Below are 18,560 nucleotides of genomic sequence, written 5' to 3'. Positions count from 1 at the left end.
TGAGCAGCTGGGAGGAAGAGGGGGATGTCATCAGAATGGAGGAAGTGGGATGGGGGGCTGCTTTGGGGTCAGCCTGGGCTTAGGGAATGCCTGGGGCCTTAGCGGTCACAGCCACACGGCTGCTTCCCAGAAGTCAGTGGGGCTTCTCCCCCCAAAAAACCTCATGGCTCAGCTGTAAATTGTCCCCGCCCACCTCTGGCCTAATAATCCCGTGCAAAGTAAAACAAATGTCAACCTGGCGGGAAAGAGGAAGGGATATTGTGGAAAAACTTTATCAATTCACCAAACAAAAACATCATTGCTCTGGCTAAAAGTCCCAAACTCTGGCGGGCTTTGGGCTGGAGTGAGTGCAGTGGGAGGCTCCGCGTTTCTGGAAGACTCGGCCCCCCTGCTGAGAGGGCTTCAGTGAGGGGCCCGGTCTGGGCCCTCTGAAGGTCCTTGGCTTGGAGGCCGCTGGGCCCGTGGAGAGCACCCCCGCAGGGAAGCCTGGCCCCCGCTTCTCGGTCCTGTCCACCAGCCATGCAGAGGTCGGCCTTTGGGGCCATTCAGCAGGCCCCTTCAGTGGTGTTCTTGGAACCCCGTGGAAGGCATGGCATTTTCCTATTTTTATAAATAAAAGTGAGTTCAAAGTCCACTGAAACCCTTTGGGACATTTTAAAATAGATTAGAAAAGGAGCATGGGAGCTAATTCCTGGAGGAGGAACCGCCTTCTGTGAGCGACAGCCTCTCTTGGGGAGGGCCCGGCCAGGAGGCGTTAGCAGAGTCCTTGAGGCTCCCTCACTCTGAGGCTGCTCCCCCCCCCCCCACAAGCCGGCCTCCTCCACGCATGCACTCGGGACATTCACAGGAGGAGCTGGAGAGGAGGGAGTGTGAGGGACGGCATCCGAGGCAGCTGGGGATCCTGGGAGCATGGGCTGACAAAAGGCGGGACGTGGTCCTGAAGGGATCCCCGGAGACTTTCGAGGGACTTCGGCTGAGGGAAATGGGGAAGAGCAGGTTGGGGAAGGCCCGGATGAGATACCTCCTCTCCTTGCTGGCTCGCTTCCCCCCAAATATGTGGGGAGCGGGGAGTGGGGAGCGAGGGGCGATCTTATCATCCTGGAGGGCAGAACTTGGCTACTACAAGATGGTCAGGCTCTCACCAGGTGAAAGCCCAGAGCTGGACCAGAGGAGGGGGAACCATGAGCCACCCCAGCAGGGTTGTGCTGGAGACAGGGCTGGAGAGCGCCTCGGGTGGGCGCTCATGGCCCCCTCTGCCCACCTCGCTGGTCCGCAGGAGGCCGGGTCCAGGAGCAGGACCCCCTCCTCCCCTCCTCCCTGGCTAGGCAGGATTCGAACGAATTCCCAGAGGAAGGGGCAGCATGTGCAGCTCCCACAGCACACGGAGGAGCCTCGCTCTGCGTTGGGTCCGCCGCACTCAGGCTAGTCCCGGAACCCCAAACACCCAGGAGACGTGACAGCCCGACCGGCCGGCCTGCTGGACTCAACTAAGGGCAGCCCTGGGTCTCTGAGGCCCCCGCCTGATCTCAAGCATGCTTAACACTACATCAGCTACAAAACAGACAAGGGCCCCTCCTCTGCCGGGCTGCTGCCTGGAGGCCAGAACACGGAGGCGGTCCAGAGCGCAGAGAGGTCACCTCTGGGATTCCAGCTACCGTCTCCCTCTGCGGGGTCCCAGGGGCAGCGGCCCTTGCTAGGAGACCCCTTCCCCGTCCCTGCAACAGTAAGGCTGCAAGGACCTTATCCGGCCTGGGTCTGGAGCTCTCGGCTTCCCCCAGCCCTGAAGCCCCCCAGGCCCACAGCCCTGCACCCCTGCAACTGAGCCCGGTGGTTGGTTCTGGTAGGACCTAACATGCTGGTGAAGGAGTAAATGGACAGATGGCTGGCGCAGAAGGGACAGGAGAGGCTGGTGAGAGTCGGTGGCGATGGCGTCATGGCCGTGAGGACCCTGCTGGGAACAGGAGGGGCCAGAGGCCCAAGGCCTTGGGTGGGGATGGGAGTCCTCCCCTTGCCTTGGCCAGTGTGGACCCCTCCCGGCTCCAAGGGCAGGCTAAGGGATCCAGACCAGCAGTGCCGAATGACCCTGAGAACGGCTGGCTCCTCCCGGACCCGGCCTCGGCCACAGTCCTGGTAGAGGACAGTCTGGGTCAGCCGTGCTTGGCTCGGATCTGGGCCCCCCCCAATTCCTCAGCATCATTTGCTCCTTGTTGTGGGGTCCACGGGCAGAGTGGCCTCCGTCGGGGAGTCTTCCTGCCCTCTAATGCCCTCGTGGCAGGCAGCTGCCTAGGGGAGGGTCTGCTGAAGGCTGTCCCTGGCGGGGGGGCTCCAGCTCCCCAGACCTGCTCCCTTAGGGCGCCTCCCCGAGGCGGCTTCACTGGGCTTCAGCTGCTCGGTGGGCTTGGCAGCCCTGAGGGGCTGGAGGCCTGGCCGTCTCCCCGCCGCCTCTGCTCCACAGAAAGTTGGCATCTTCCCGGTCCCACTAGGACAGAGCACACTCACTGTCAGGCGGGCACACGGCCGCTTGAAGCCACGCGGGGCCCCTGTGCAAGCCCACCGCCTGCCCACGGTGGGGGAGGGGAGGAGGAGGGGGAGGGGAGGAGACACCGTACCTGCTCCGAGTTCAGGGCCTCCCAGTACTTCTGCTGCGGAGGGAAGAGAGATCGGAGAGCAGTTGGCAAAGGAGGAGGAAGCGGGGAGGCTGGGACAGGGAGGCCAGCGGCCGGCGAGCACCTGCAGCCCGGAAAGTGGGTGCCCGCGAAGGAGCGCTCGCCAGCCCACGGCCACAGGAGGAGCCACAAAAGCCTCTAATGCTAATAATTAGCTCCTTGGAGATTGTCTGAGATGGAGTCCTTAAACTACAACCTGGAACAGCACCTGCCAAAAGGGCTCGGCCAGGAAGGTGGGGCTCCCCCTGTAGTCGCAGGGAAGTCGAGGCCCGGCCTCCAAACCTTGGCCAGGAGGCAGCGAAAGGGAACAGGAGGCTCTCTAACTCTGGGTCCGGCCCTCCCCCTGAGGCTCCTGGGAAATGGGCCCATCCCAAATCCCACAGACAGTCCTTTCCCAGGGTCTTTGTCTCACTCAGGGTCTGGTACCCAGAAGGTGCTAATAAATGCTGATTGACCTTCCTGTTGTTTAGCATCCATATCTGACTCCACATGGGAAGAAGCCTGAGTTAGCCCCAACCTCCTGTGGTGGGGGGCTAAGGGAGCCCCAGGGACACAGACCAGGCCCCCCACCCCCACCCCCCCGCCTACCTCCAGCTCGGAGTTGATGGACGACACCTCGGAGGAACTGCTGGAGGACACCTTGGCGTGGATGACCTGGATGGGGGGGTAGGTGGGAGGCTCCAGCAGGGACGGGGGGGCTTGCAGGAAGGGGTCCCCGGCAGTGGCGTGGCCGTCCCCCAGAGATCTCACACTGCTGCAGCCTGCCTGGATGAAGCACAACCGCAGAAAGTGAGGGAAGGCCGGAGGGAAGGCTGATCGGGTGGGGGGGGTCCCTGAGAGAATGTTCCCCGTGGGGCTGGTGACGGAGGGAGTCAGAGAGCAGGGTGGGGGGCCCCAAGCTGCTGTTACAAAGGAGGAAGCCAAGCTCCAGTGTCTAAGCCGGGACTTACACCCAGGTCCAGGGGCCCCAGCCCTGAGTCCTCTCCACCTCCCTGCCCTTCCCCCCTCCCTCTTACCCGGGCAGCTCATGTGACAAGGCAGCTGAGGGCAGCAGGAAGGAGCGCTGGCCAAGCCGGCTCTCCCAGAGAGCGGGCACGAGGCCCCTGAAAGCTGAGCCGGCCAGCGGGGGCGCGGTGCTGCCTCGTGGGGAGAGAGGCGGGGTGTGGCCACAGTGCCAGCTCTGGCCCTGGCAGCCACCTCCGGCCGGCCCCGAGGCGGCCTCCGAGGTCACCGGGCTGCTGCCCACCCACTGCTGGCACACAGCCACATGGGGAGATGTGCCCAGGGCACCAGCCCTTTGTTGGGGCACTTTCCCTGGGGCCTCCCCTCGGGGAGCTGGAAAAGGTCCAGCTCTGTCCCCCCTAAATCTGCCTCAGACATCCAGGAGCTAATGGTCCCTGCTCCCTGGCCCCCCTCCCTTTCCATCTCTGTACCAGGGACAGGGGACCTCCCTTGAGCTCCGGAGGCCTTGGTTTCCCCATCTACAAACATGGGCCCCAAGAGGGCCTGTATGTTCAGCTGACCCCTGCCTCAGGGCACCTCCTCCCACGGGGACTCTCTGACCTCTGACCCTCAGCCCCCCTGGCCCCGCCTTCAGCCTCCCCCAGATGGTCACCCCTTGCACTCATCCCTGGGATCCCCCTGAGGCCTCATGGTCCACATGTGGGACCTCGGAGGCAGCCGCCCCCTTACCTCCTGCACGTGCTCGATGGTCAGCTCCATGTAACGGCCAATGGCCGCCATCTTGTGCAGGTACTTGGTGTGGGGGAGCATGTGGAGCGGGACCCAGTTGGAGTTCTAGAAAGGAGAACGAAGGGGAAGGGAAGAGGCCGGAGTGAGGGTCTGGGAAGTGCGCTTGATTCCCAATTTCCAGACATTCCCGCTAACTTTTGTTCATTTTTTCTGGTGCTGAACGACTCTGGCCCCGTTTGGGGCTTTCTAGGCAGAGGGGCTGGGTGGTGGGCCACTTCCCTCTCCAGCTCATTTTACAGATGAGGAAACTGAGGCAGAGTGAAGCGACTTGCTTAGGGTCACACTCAGAGTCTGACCTGGATTCAGGGGGCCAGCGCTCTGGGCCCTATGGCGTCCCCTGGCGGCCCCAACTTCTTCCTACAGAAGGCTCGATTGGGGCACTCACAAAAAGGCTTCAAGATTTCTTGCACCCTCTCCCCCTGCTCTTTATCCTCGGGCAGGGCAGCAAGCCCCCGCCCCAGCAGAGCCCCGGCCCAGAGCCTTCCCCTCTCCTGCTTCTCTCACCTTCCGTCCTCCCCAAGCCCTCCGGGGCCCGTTCCAGGGCAGGGACGCCTCCTCTCAGGCCCCTGACTCACTGCTTGGGAGAGCTGAGGGGGGCTCATTCGTGCTCCTCACGAATCCTCAGGCCAACCCCTGACCTCTCACCTCCAACCCCTGCCCTCCTCACCAAGGACTTCAACAAATGCTCGCTGCCAAATGCCAAATGCCCTTCCCTTCCGCTCCCAACACCCCCCAGTGGCCTCCCAGACCACGGTCTGCCTGACCGCTGCATGGGTCACCGAGGCCGAGGCCTGCCCTTGCCCCGCCCCGCGGCTCCCTGCTGCCTCCAGGAGGCGCCCCAGAGGCTGCTGGGCCGAGGCAGGAAGCCCCAGTTCCGTTAGCCTGCGCTCGCACTGGCTGGGTCAGGTCCCTTTAATGTTTGCCTCAGTTTCCTCACTGAACAGCGGCGGGGATAACCACAGGGCTGTGATGGGGATCAGGGAGGTAACGAGGTTATCTCCTCTATAAAGGGGCGCCCAGGGATGGGGACATGCGCGGCCCTCCCTCCTCCCCCGGCTCCTCCCACTTTAGTCTCCCCTGGGCTCTCCAATCTGGCCTCCCCGGCTGGCTGTGGCTCCCGCTCCACCGCCCAGAGCACTCCCTGCCACCCACCCCAGACAAGGATCAAACCCGCTCCTTCCCAGGGCCCCGGAGTCCCCCCCCACTGGAGGACGGAGACCTTTTCCTCCTCCCCTTCCTCCGGCCGCTCTTCTTCCTCCCAGTCAGCCGCCGGCAGCAGGGCCTCCCTGTCGGGGGTCTCGGCGGCCTCCGCAGAAAAGCCCAGCGCCCCCCGCACCCTGCTTTGCATCACGCACGACAGGAAAATAAGCTGAGAGTTCCCAGGTTAAGGGCGCCCGGCTCCCGGGGAAGCAGAGCCACCGCCGCGGGCACATTGCGTGCTCCCAGCCTCCCCTCTGGCAAACGGGAGAGAGGAAAAGATGGAGGAAGGGAGGGAAGGAGGGAGACAGAGACAGAGGCAGAGAGAGACAGAGACAGAGAGACACAGAGGTAGAGATAAAGAGACAGAGAGAGACAGAGAGAGACAAAGGCAGAGAGACACACAGGCAGAGAGACACAGAGGTAGAGATAAAGAGACAGAGAGAGACAGAGAGACAGAGAAAGAGACAGAAACAGAGAGACAGAGAAAGAGACAGAGAGAGAGAGACAGAGAGAGAGACAGAGAGAGGGAGACAGAGAGACACAGAGGTAGAGATAAAGAGACAGAGAGAAACAGAGAGACAGAGAAAGAGACAGAAACAGAGAGACAGAGAGAGAGACAGAGACAGAGAAAGAGACAGAGAGACAGAGGCAGAGAGACACAGAGACAGAGAGACACAGAGGTAGAGATAAAGAGACAGAGAGAGAAAGAGACAGAGGCAGAGAGACACAGAGGTAGAGATAAAGAGACAGAGAGAGACAAAGAGACAGAGGCAAAGAGACAGAGAAAGAGACAGAGAAAGGGAGAGACAGAGAGAGGGAGAGAGAGACACAGAGACACAGAGACAGAGAGACACAGAGGTAGAGATAAAGAGACAGAGAGAGACAAAGAGACAGAAACAGAGAGATACAGAGACAGACACAGAGAGACAGAGAAAGAGACAGAGAGACACAGGTAGAGATACAGAGACAGAGAGAGACAAAGAGACAGAGACAGAGGCAGAGAGACAGAGATAGAGAGAGACAGAGAAAGAGACAGAGACAGAGATAAAGAGACAGAGAGAGACAAAGAGACAGAGACAGAGGCAGAGAGAGACACAAAGAGAGGCAGAGACAGAGGCAGAGACACAGAGAGACACAGAGAGAGGAGGGATGGAAGGGGCGGGGGCGGGCGGGGGTGTCCGGCCCGCCCGAGAGCCGGGATGGGAGGGGGAGCCGCCCAGACCTTTGGTCCGCTCCCCCCGACCCCCCCCCCCCGGACCCCCCTCCCCGGGCCGCCGGGCCAGGAAAGGATACGGCGAGGTCGAGCGCGGAGGCTCCCAGGGCGGAGAGCAGCCAGGGCAGCGCGCGGAGCAGGGCGTCGGGCCGCCGGTCGTGGGCCAGGACGGCGGAGGCGTACAGGAAGCCGGCCAGGGCCGAGAAGCCGCGGGCCCACAGCTGGAGGCTCGGGGGCGCCGTCCCGCGGTACTGCGGAGACCACGCGAGTTAGCGCCGGGAGCGCCTGCAGGGGGAGCCCATTGTCTTCTCGTTTACAGAGGAGGAAACCGAGGGAATCGGGGCTAAGTGACTTGCTCGGGGTCGCTCAGCCGCCGTCTGGGGCCACGCGGGAACTCGGGTCTCCCCACTCCCGGCCCGGTTTTCCGTGCACTGTGGCTCCCTCTAGTGGCCATAAATGAGCCCGCACCCTCTCCTGCCAGGCCGGATTCTCACGGTACAGAGGCTCTCATGGGGGGGGGGGGGGGTCGTGCTCCCGAGGCAGTCGGGGACTGAGTTCAAGTGCTGTCTCTAGGCTCCCTGCCAGAGTGGCCTCGGGCCAGTCACGCCCCCTCGGGGCCCTCCTGAGGCGCTGCCCGGGGTGCTGGGCCCTGCTTCCCCAGCCTCTCCGGGCGCTCCCTCTCTGCGGCAGGTCAGCTGAAGGCGGGCCGGGGGAGGGGGAAGGAGTAAAGGGGGCGCAGCCACTCGCTCTCCACGTGACCCTACGCGCATCCTCCTGAAGGAATGACGTGTGAGCATCCCGTTTCAGAGAGGAGCAAACAGCTGGAGTTGGGGGGAGGGAAGCCCGTGTGGGCAGTATTTAACTGCCTGCAGCAGGGCCCCCTCCCCCGCGGGCTGTGCCCCCAGACTCTGCCGAGCTCCCCGGTCCTAGCTCACGCCAGCTCCACATCCGGAGCACTTTGGAGTAGCCCATCCCCCAGCTGGACCGGTCACCCTGGCCCTGCCCGGTCTCACCTGCAGCACCTCTAGGCCAGAGCTGTGTAGGGCTGGGGGGGGGGGGAGTCAAAGAAGCAACTTCTGCTAAAGGCCCCGGAAAATGCAGCCGTTCGGTGACCCCGCCCAGAGATGGCCTCTCCTGGAGGGCGCCCCCCCCCCCAGCGGCCCCCAGCAGCACTCACTATTTTAGAGAATGAAGGGATCCGGGAAGTCCAGGAGACGATCAGTCCAACCCCCCCAAGCAGGTAGCCGAGGGCTTCTGTATTTTCCTGGGGAACAAAGCGGGCAAGAACAACCTTAGCAAACACATTTCTGGGGAGACGTGTCCGGAGTTCGCATTCTGTGGGGGAGCTGTGTCGGGAGATCACATGGGGGGCGCAGGGAAGAGACAAATGCAAATAGCCAAGTGGCCAGAAGATAAAAGCAGAGCCAAAAAAAGCCGAGCAGAGGGAGGCGCTGCGGGAAGCCTCCTGCAGCAGGGAGGATTTGAGGCGAATACCGAAGAAGCCCAGCGCTCTGTAGGCAGAGGAGGGAAGCAGGGCTTCCGGGAGGGGGAACAGCTGGGGACAAGCTAGGAGCCACGGGGTCCTGTTTGAGGAGCAGACAGGAAGCCTGCACAGCCGCATTGCTGGGCTCATAGAAAGGGGTAAAGGAAGAAAGGAAGAAAAAGGAGGAAAGGAAGGAAAGTTTGGGCTGGTCCCTGAGGTGACAGAATCCTGGAGTTCATTCAGTGGGGGTGGACCTGGTCAGCCCTGAGCTTTGAGCTGTGGCAGTGAGCAAAGGGCACTGGGAATCAGGGAGAACAACCCCCTGCCGAGTCTTTGGTGCTTATAGTACCTGCAGCACACTTCCCAGAAGCCTTCTCTGTGCTCCGTGGAATTCCAGGGAAGCTGGAGCTGGGGGAGCCAGGGCCAGCCAGCCAGTGCCCACCCCCAGGGGCACAATGAGGACAAACATGCTGGCCCGGAGTTTCCTCCTTGTCCTCTCCTGGGAGCATCGACCTGCAGCAAACACCCAAAGCTGAGAAGCCCCCGCCTGTCTGAGAGAAGCACTGCCTTCTCTGACCTGACGCTACCTCATCCGTCTCATCCTGAATAAGACACCCCCTCTACACTGTCCTGCCGAGGGACCCTTCAACGTTTGCCTGAAGCTTTCCAGGAATGGGAGCTCATCATTTTGGGACAGCTTTCTTCATTAGGAAGTTTTTCCTGGTCTTTAGCCTAAATCTGCCTCCTTGACCTTTGTCCCACTGCTCCTAGCCCAGCCCTACGACCCCTGGTTTGGGAGGATTGCAGGAATACAGTCAGTGGGAGGAATGATGAGTTTGGAGTCGAAGGTTCCAGGAGAGCTGGGACTGCTAGACTCCTTTTCCCCCTCCATAAATGACCGGGTAAATGTCTGAGATCCCTTCCGGTACCAGGTCTCTGCTCTCCTGGGGCCTCAGCCCTCAAGTCTTCTTTTCTCCAGGAAAAATGCCCTTGCCCCTCCCACCAAAGCCTCTTGGGCAGGGACTCCAGCTTCTCCAAAATCCTGTTTGTCTCGCCCTGCAAATATTTCCTCAAACATGGCACAAGTGTATACAATGTGTCCAGTGGTACTGCCCAGGGCGGAAGGCCGTGGGACCGACCTCAGATCTCAAAAGCTTCAGAATCTAGTCTCTGGTCAGCAGGAAGGAGAATGTGCTGTATTTCGCCTGGTAGGGAGCTGGGTTTTCACACCCACCTTCCCCCAGCTCTTGTAAAGATGGAGACCTATTAATGAGCTGCCCAATAACAAGTCTAGAGAAATGACGCTTCTCATCAAGGCTGCCATGTTTACTCAGAATGATGCAGTCCAGCTCTCCAGCTTCTTCTTTCTCCGTCTCCCTTCCTTCATCACTTTGGCCAAGCTCCCAATCCCAGGTCCCACCCTGCTCCCCTCCCCACTGTTCTCAAGGCTTCGTCCCTCCTATCTTTCCTTCTGCTTTATTCTTTCATAAATCTGTTGCTCAGTCATTCATGTCTGACTCTTTGTGACCCATGAATCATACCATTCATGCGGTTTTCTTGACATAGATAATGGAGTGGTTTGCCATTTCCTTTTCCAGCACATTAAGGCGTACAAAAATAAAGCGACTTTCCTGGAGTCACACAGATCGTAAATGTCCGAGGCCAGATTTGAAATCCAAACCTGGAGCTCTATTCACTGAACCACCCACTTGCCTCTTCCTTCATGAATTACCTCTCTCTTCTGAACTGACTTAACCCTTCTGGAGAACAATTTGGAACTATGTCCAAGGAGCTGTAAACTTGTGAAATTTGCCTCAGAAATATCACATCTAGGTCTTTCCCCCAAAGAGATCAAAGGAAAAGGAAAGGAATCAATTTATGCAAAAATATTTCTAGCAGCTCTTTTTGTGGTGGCTAAGAATTGGAAATTGAGGGGAGGGTGCCCAAGTAGGATATAAGAAATGACAAGGAGGATGCTTTCAGAAAACTTTGGCAAGATTTACATGAACTGATGCTGAGTGAAGGGCACAGAACCAGGAGAACATTGTCCACAGTAACGGTAGCATTGTAGAATGAAGAACTGTGAACACTAGGCTGTTCTCAGTCAGACAGTGATCTAAGATGTTCCCCCAAAAGACTCATGATGAAAAATGCTCTCCACCTCCAGAGAAAGAACTCATGGAGTCTGAATGCAGACTGAAGCATCCTTTCTCTCTTTCCTTTATTTTTATTTGAGTTTATTTCTTTTTAATTTTATTTGTTTGTTTGTTTTTTGCTGAGGCTTAGGGTTAAGTGACTTGCCCAGGGTCACACAGCTAGGAAGTGTTAAATGCCTGAGATCACATTTTGAACTCAGGTCCTCCTGACTTCAGGGCTGATGCTCTATCCACCGCACCATCTAGCTGCCCTTGAGTTTATTTCTTGCACAAAATGATCAATATGGAAATGTTTTACATGACTTCACATGCATAACCCATAATCGATTGCATAAAATCTCAGGGAGTAGGGAGGGGAAAAGGAGAGAATTTGGGAGTCCCTGCATATGGACATGCCATCATTTGTCTTAAGAGAATTTTTTCTAGTTATGATGATTGAAAATTTAAAAAAACCGCATCTATTCTAGCAAAAGAAACTAGCCCATAAGTATGATTTATGGCATCTTTAAGACCAATTGTTCCATAAGCAATTTACACAGCATCAGACAATCACATTCCTCTTGTGAACACTCTCTAAGTTCCTTTTCAATATGTCAATAGCAACATTTTCTAAAAGGCGAGCAGGATTGCAGCTTGAAGGTGCTGAGTGCGCCCTTGTGTGAACTGAAGCCCACTTGGCTCCAGAGGAGTCGTCCTTCCAGTGGGCTGTGTATGTGGTCTCTGAAGTCCCAGCATCCAGGGACCACAGGGGCCGGGAAGCCTCTTCTCTGCCCAGCAAGTGACCGTTAGGTTGTCCTCCATGACACCTTAGCTGTTCCTCCCAGCCTCAGGGCCCTACCTGGAGCTCAGGGGAAACCTTCCCAACAATGGCAGGCTTTCCTTAGCCCTGGGCCCCAAGGTCACCAGCTCCCACCCGTGGCAGCCCCAGCCTCCCAGGCACTCACCCAGCTTGGGCTTGATCTTGGAGCCGCAGATGGGGAAGAGCAGCAGCATGAGATTAACCACCTCGATGGCTGCCAGGTAGATGCCGGTGAAGACCTGAAGGAAAGAGAGATTTCTCAGCGCTCCTGGTGCCCAAACGCATGGACCTTCCATCGGGGGACTTGTAATAGTGCCGGGTTAATGTGCGGTGCCATCCCAACCCCGACCTGTAAGGGCAGGCGCCGGCTCAAACCTTAATGGAGCTGGTGGCAGTGGCGGGAGGGGACAGAGGAGTCGGTTGTCAGCGCTGGTGATGAACAGACCAGAACCCCTGGGCCACTCTGGGCCGGCCTGCGGGCAGCCTCCCCTACCAACAACCCTCATCGACTACACACACGTACATGCTGTGGCCAAAAAGCTCTTCCAGGACCCAACCCTGGGGACAACGCTCTCAAATTCCATCAAGCCGACGTCCAGGCATGGTGCTCATATATAATCAGAGATGCAAGGCTGGGGGACGGAACTTCAGAACACATCTATCACTCTCCCTCCCGCTTTACAGATATGAAAATCAAGGCCCAAAGAGGGTGCTGTGTCCAAGAGGGAGAGTGTCCTTGTGGACAGATCCCTGGTCTAGCCTCGGGTAGTCTTGGATTAGAATTCCACCTGAGATATCTCCTAGCTGAGTCCTCAGTTCGCCCATCTGTAAAATGGGACGATTTTCCCATGGGACTGTCCAGAGCAGGGGGACAAACTCATCCCAGCCTTCCAGAGCAGGTCTTCTGAGGCAACGTGGAGCTTCCACTCCTTTTCTGAGTTTGATGCCACAGGGCCAGAGGCTCAAACAAATGATGTAAAGCACTGTGCAGTTTGCTAAAGCTCCGTGACCATAGAGATATTAGATGTGTGGGCATCTTTTCACAAAGTCTTGAAATTATTCATCACAAACATAATAAAAATCGAGAAAAAGCAATCAAATTGCCAGCTGAGGGTGGGCTCTTAGATGAAACCCGTAGAAGTTTCTTTTTATTTTCCTGAGGCAAATGGGGCTGCGACTTGTCCAGAGTCACACAGCTAGGAAGTGTTAAGTGTCTGAGGATGGACTAGAGCTCGGGTCCTCCTGACAGGGCCAGTGCTCCATCCACTGTGCCATCTAGCTGCCCCTGAAGCCACAGCCCAAGCCCTGGCTGCCAGTCCTGTCCAGGTGGGACTGAGCCACTGTAAATCTCAGCATGGGTGACTGTGGAGGAAGCTGAGAAATGGGGGAGGCAAATATGGGAAGTTTCTCCATGAGTCTGCCTTCAGGGACAGGGACGTGGGCAAAGCTGGCGGGGGGGGGGGGGCTTAGCAGGGCCCGCTCAACATATCTGTTTAAAGATGAAAAAGATCTGGATGTGTTCAAGAACAACAGGAAAGGACCTGGGGGGCGAGGAAGGACTGGAGAGGAGAGGGGGGAGAGGCAGCTGCCAGAGGACATGGGAAAGGGAAGGGCAGGAGCCTGTCTGCAGTCATCCAGTTCCTTTGGATTCAACAGCCCTTTGCTTAATAGAACTTGCTGGGTGCCCGGGGAAGCCCTGAGCTGGGGAGGGGGGAGAAAGGCACACTCATGGTGCAGCCCCTGAGCTCTGGGAGCCCCCCTTCTTTACTGGGAAAACAGACTAGACACTGACAGGTTCCTGGCAAAGGCATTTCCAGGTGCAGAGGCTGCTGTGGCTGGGGAAAAGGAAAGGCCCAGAAGAGGAGGCCCTCGAACCCGGCTGGTAAAGAGGATCTGAGATTCCCGGAGCCAAGAGGAGGGATCCATTGGGGGGCAGGGTGTGAACAAGGACAAAGGCATGGGGGTGGGAAATGAAGCTGTACATGGACAACAGTAGTCGGGCGGTTTGGAGCAGAGCTTGTGTCTGGAAAGATGAGCCCAGGTCCAATGACAAAGGACTTTGAAAACCATAGAGAAGCGTTCAAATGCCCCACAACTTTCCCTTCAGCATCTTAACCTGGGTACAAGGAAGGGAGGGGCACACGTACTAGCCAAACTGACTCAATATGGCAGCACCACTGATGGAAAGTGGTTCCTTTGTCCAGTGTGGGACTGAGGAGAACAAGATTGGGGGCGGCCTAGGGAGTGACTTTGTGGGCCCGTCCTCCCAAGGACCCAGACCCTGTTCCAACTCTCCCAAAGTCACCCAATTCCTGCTCTGCCCCCATTCTGTCCTTGCCCCGCCAGCGCTAGCTTGCTCTAACAATTTATGTCTGCAAATGCTAACATTTGCAGAGTATTTCACAAATATATCATTTGATCTGTAGAAGAACCCTGGAAGATAAGTGCTATGGTTATTCCCATTTTAAAGATGAGGAAACTGAGGCAGATAATGGTTTTGTGATTTACCCAAACTCCCCTGGGGTTGTGTCTGAGGTGCGATTTGAATGCAGGTCTCCCTACTGTCCCTCAGCAGCCCAGATCTGTGTGGGGAGAGCCCAGGCCAGGGAGTCAGCTGAGCTGCAGTGCTCCTAAGCTGTCACATGGGGAAGAATTCTCCACAACAACTAGCCACATGACAGGATTCTGGGCTCCAGAACACAGACCCAGGGGGCTCTGCCTCCAGGATTACATCTCTCAGAGGGGGAAGGTGGTGGGGGAAAGGGAGAGGTGGGAGGAAAGGAGGAAGAAAGAGGGAGAAGAAAGGAGGGGGAGGGGAGGGGAGGGGAGGAGAGGGGAAGAGAAGAAAGGGTGAGAGGGGGAAGGAAAGAAGAAAGGGTGAGATGGGGGAAGGAAGGGAGAAGGGAAGAGTGAGGTGGAGGGGGAGGAAGAAGAAGGGGGAGGAGAACAGGGAGGGAAAGAAGGGGGAGATGGGGAAGGAAGGGGGAGGTGTGGGAAAGGGGAGGTGGAAGAGTGAGGTGCGGGGAGGATGGCTCTGCTGAGCAGGTGCTTGGGGGGGGGGGGTCCCTCCGTGGAGCAGACCCAGGCCAGACCCAGGCCACTAGATCTTGCTCCATGGCTCGCCCTTGAGGTGCTGGGTGACTCCCCCTCCTCCCTGGCCAGCTGGCTCCCGGTGCCTGCCCCGACTCCCCTCAGGAGCCTCTTTCTGGAGCATCCCCCTGTGGGGATCAGGGAGCGGGAGGGAGGAGGCAGGATCTCGGGTCTAGCCCACGTCTGACCCCTGGTGGCCACCGAGGTGCTCACAGCCTGGCCGGGGCAGGGGCAGGGCCCTTACCTGGATGGGGAGTTGCTTGGACAGCAGGGCCCCAAAGGCGTCACTCAGGTTGCCCACAAAGCGGTAAATCACACACAGCACGGACCTGTCCCGGCTGGACTTCTTGCAGCACCCCAAATAAAAGCACCTGAAGAGAGAGGAGCAGAGGGGGCAAGAGGTGGGTGAGCGCTGGCATGTGGCCCTCAGGCATCTGCTGGGGGGGTGCAGGGGGCTCAGCGGGTGCAGGGGGCTGGGGGGGAGCCCGGGCTTATCCCGGCCCAGAGGAGTTCTGGGCAGGCACGGGATGGGGAAGGAGGGGGCCCAAGCAGGCTCTGTGCCATCTTCCTCTCTTGCTCTCTGGCTCTGTCTCTCTTTGGATGGAGGTAGCTGGGCGGTACCACAGGGAGCAGGGCCTGGAACTGGGTTCAAATCCAGCCTCCAACGCTTTATTAACTATTCAATCCTGAGCAAGTCACTTAAACCTCTGCTGCCTCAGTTTCCTCAGCTGTATAATGGGGATAATAAAAGTCACATCTGTCTGGTAAGGTGGTTGTGAGAATCAGAGGGTATATGTAAAGTGCTGATCCTTCAATCCTATGTCCAGGGCTTAGCACATAGTAGGTGCTTCATCAGGGTCCATCTGCTTGTATCAGGGAGGCCGCCTTGACTTTTGCAAACTCTGTCCTGGGCTCTTCCCTATTATCTAGAAGTGTGGGAGCCTTTCCTTAGCTCCCCCCGCCCCAGATCCCCCTGCTGAAATGAGGGGGCCTAGCCTTTGGGCCCGGGCCAGCAGCACCTGGAGCAAATCCCTTTGGGGATCCCCGAATGGGCTCTCCTCCCTAAGTTCTAACAGACAAACTGAGTCTGGGTTCCCAGGCATGCCCGGTCTCCTCCCGCTTTTTCTAAAACTGTCCCAGGAATGTTATTGTAGCTGAATTAAAGCTTTGATTCCTCGGAAGATGATGGAGCGTCTGAGACATCAAAAAGAGCACTGGGTTTGGAGTCGGGAGCCCTGAGTTTGAATCGCCCGCCCTTCAGGCCCGGAAAACCACTGAGGGCAGGTTTTCAAGGCGAGACTGCAAGCAGCTACTAAATGCCTACTGTGTGCCACATACTCTGTTAAATGTAGAGAATTCAAAGAAAGGGAGAAGCACAAGCGGGCCCGGTGCTGAGGGTGCTGGGTCTGAGCCAGGAAAACCTCAAGTCTGGCCTCCAACACTCTAGCTGGGTGACCTTGAGCAAGTCACCTAATCCAGTCTGCCTTAACGGTACCGTCAAGTATGAAACGGAGATAATAAAGCACCCACGTCCCCAGCTCATTGCCAGGATCCAGTGAGATAATAAGACAATGTGCCCGGGACAGGGGTAGGAGCTAGATAGAGCCGTGCTATTATTAGAGCACACTCAAACGGCCAGCGACCGGGAAGCTATGGCCGGGGTGGACGGAGGGAATGTCAGAGGGAACGCTCAGCGGGCGCTCATCCTCCCCGCTACTGAACAGGAAATGCCATCTCCCAGAGGCTGGCATTCTCAGTGCCCCCACGCCCTTTGACCTGGCCCCCGCTCCTGGTCTCAGCTTCCTGGTTCCCACCGTGTCCCACCTGCCTGGTGCAGGAAGCCTTTTCCCATCAGCCCCCTCAATCCTGCCACCTTTTCCTCCCCCGCTCCTGGTCTCAGCTTCCTGGTTCCCACCGTGTCCCACCTGCCTGGTGCAGGAAGCCTTTTCCCATCAGTCTCCTCAATCCTGCCACCTTTTCCTCACTGGATTATTTGTAGCTTGTTGGTACCTCCTCCGGGCAGGAATTCTGCTGCCTTTCCTTGTAAGGCTGGCCCCATGTGCCCCAGCACATAGTAGGCACTTTGTACATGTTTCTTGACTAACGAATTTCAGATTCTTTCTCTTTTTATTTGTAATCTGTTTTGTTTTTACATCACCTTCATTTCCGAATCCATCTCTTGTGGGGCCTGCTGGGTCCTTGGGGGCTCGAACGTTCAGGAGAGGGTTTAAGACACTGGCTGAAAGGGGCTAAATGAGGGGGGCGGCCAAGGAGGGGGCTGCAGGGGAAGCAGGAGGAGGCCAGGCCGGGGTCCCTTCGAGAGCCGCCCGGGAGGAGGCACCCCCCAGTCCCCGGCAGCCCGGGGTCCCTTCCATTTCATTTGTCTCTAGATGAAGGGAGCAAACACCCGTCCTATTTCTGGGGCTGCTGACAGCGACTCTTCCAGGTTATTTTAAGTCAGCTTTTCCCCTCCAGGGCCTCCCATGTCCAGGCTGGACGCAGAGAGCCGGGCCTTAGCCATGGAGCTCTGTCCAAGCCCACGGAGGAGGGGGGGCCGGGCTGGGGAGCACTCCCGGGAGCCCAGCAGGGCTACTGCCCCCCCCCCCACGAGGACGGTGATCGCGAGGGACTGACGGGGGCAGGTCCGGGGTTTCCCCTTTAGTTTTCCAGTTGAATTTCCTCCGAAACAGGGTCCGCCAGAGCTGAGGCTGGACGCCTGGGGCTAATGTCACAGGAAGAAACTGGGGCCGGAGGCTCTGCCAGAGAGCAGCAGCCCTGGGATCCGAGACCTCGCGCCCCCCCCCCCCCCACTTTCTCTTCACTTTGTCTCGCGCTTCTCCAGAGCTCGGGACCGTGGGCACCGGGAAGCCCGTCCCCCCTCCCCCTTCCCATCCGCTTTCCCGCTGCGGGAACGGCTTTATCCTAGGACCCTGATCCTGCGGCGGAGAGAAAACGGTTCTGGGGGAACATGTAGCGCCCCGGCCGCTCCCGGCCTCCCCCCGGCCTCCCCCCAGTCTCCGTTTTTCCGGAGAGGAGACGGCCGGAAGCCTGGGACCGCTTAGCCCGGAGTCGCACGGGCAGGGAGAGGCCGAGGGAGAATTCGAACCCAGGCCCCCGCTTCTCTGCTCCCCGGCGGCGTTAGCCCCCGCCCCGCCCCAGCGGGACCCGCGCCCCTCCCGCGGCGCCCCCCCCCCCCGGCCCATTTACAGGACGTGGGCGGCGATCCAGAGCAGGGCGGCCAGCAGCCACAGGCCGAAGGACAGGCACACGCGGTCGTGGGCGAAGCAGGCGGCCAGGTAGTCCCAGTCCCCCAGCGCGGGCGCCTCCGAGGCCGGCCCGGCCGCCGCCACGGGCGGGTCCGCGGCTCCCAGGCTCCTCCGCATGGCCCGGCTCCGACGGGCTCCCGCGCTCCTGCGGCTCAGCGCGCCCCGGGCCCGGCCATGTCCGCCCCCCCTCCCCCCCAGCTCCGGGGCGCGGACCGGGCGGGGCGGCGGCGGCGGGCAGCGGGCAGCGGGCGGAGGGCAGCGGCGGCGGCGGCGGGCGGCGGGCAGCGGGCGGCGGGCAGCGGGCGGCGGGCAGCGGGCGGCGGGCGGAGGGCAGCGGCGGCGGCAGCGGGCGGCGGGCGGCGGGCAGCGGGCGGAGGGCGGCGGGCAGCGGGCGGAGGGCCAGGCTCGGCCGCCCTCCGAGCAGAGCAAGAGTTACTTTGTAACAATCGCTGCCTGCGGCTTCACCTATTGTTCGGGATCCGGCGGGCGCGGCGGCGGCGCCCTCTAGTGGGCCCAGCCGGAAAGGCCGCGGCTTCAGGCCGCAGAGCGGGGAGGGCAGCGCGGCCGGTGGGAAACGGCTTTTTGGATCTCTTCGGGTTTCGGGCCCAAAGGGCAGCTCGCCAAGTCCGGGGAAAGCAGGCCAGGGCGGGGCGGCCCCTGCAGGGCTGGGGCGGGCTTCTGGCCCTCCCCCTTCTCGTCGCCCCTTCCCCCCCAGGCGCTCCAGCAAAGGAGGCCGGAGCCCGGAGGGAAGGAACTTGGAAGTCCGGAGAGAGCCAGTGAAGCTTCTTGAGGGAAGGAGTATCTGGCAGGCTTGTGGCCCGTGCTGTGAGGAGTAGGGACGGGAGGCCACTGTGCCAGGAAGAGGCGGTGAGAGACCAAGCAAGAGCGTCAGCCAAGGGGGTGGAAAGGGAAAGAGCAAGGGCTGTGGGGGAACG

At 59.3% G+C, this 18,560-nt stretch overlaps 1 protein-coding gene across 3 annotated transcripts; it reads right to left on the bottom strand.

Annotated features, from left to right (window-relative positions):
* Positions 1–256: 256 nt before the first annotated feature.
* On the bottom strand, positions 257–17,816 carry TMEM44 (transmembrane protein 44). 3 transcript variants are annotated; one of them, XM_074297815.1, is made up of 11 exons: positions 17,567–17,816; positions 14,604–14,730; positions 11,415–11,508; positions 8,664–8,827; positions 8,009–8,095; positions 6,912–7,082; positions 5,638–5,787; positions 4,359–4,463; positions 3,255–3,431; positions 2,610–2,639; positions 257–2,479 (listed from the first exon to the last, which is right to left on the bottom strand). In XM_074297815.1, exons 1-11 carry the CDS (start codon positions 17,740–17,742, stop codon positions 2,372–2,374), a joined length of 1,389 nt encoding a protein of 462 aa, XP_074153916.1. In that variant the 5' UTR covers positions 17,743–17,816; the 3' UTR covers positions 257–2,371. The 3 variants fall into 3 exon arrangements, with proteins under 3 accessions (XP_074153916.1, XP_074153915.1, XP_074153917.1); XM_074297814.1 differs by having other exon boundaries at positions 2,610–2,642; positions 17,567–17,815; XM_074297816.1 differs by lacking the exons at positions 5,638–5,787; positions 6,912–7,082 and having other exon boundaries at positions 2,610–2,642; positions 17,567–17,815.
* Positions 17,817–18,560: the final 744 nt, after the last annotated feature.

Source organism: Sminthopsis crassicaudata, chromosome 3 (assembly GCF_048593235.1).
Source record: "Sminthopsis crassicaudata isolate SCR6 chromosome 3, ASM4859323v1, whole genome shotgun sequence".
In the NCBI taxonomy this organism is placed as follows: Eukaryota; Metazoa; Chordata; class Mammalia; order Dasyuromorphia; family Dasyuridae; genus Sminthopsis; species Sminthopsis crassicaudata.
Note: the sequence above shows the minus strand (reverse complement) of the source record. Positions and strands in the feature narration are given on the sequence as shown.

Bases quoted from the DNA above. Each gene is read 5' to 3' on its own strand.
- TMEM44 (XM_074297814.1), bottom strand. From the start codon at position 17,742: ATGCGGAGGAGCCTGGGAGCCGCGGACCCGCCCGTGGCGGCGGCCGGG. The intron at 4,464-5,637 runs GTCTCCGTCCTC...TCTCCTTTCTAG, and splicing joins AGGAAGGGGAGGAGGAAAAG to AACTCCAACTGGGTCCCGCT. The intron at 2,643-3,254 runs GTAGGCGGGGGG...TTCCCTCCGCAG, and splicing joins CCATCAACTCCGAGCTGGAG to CAGAAGTACTGGGAGGCCCT.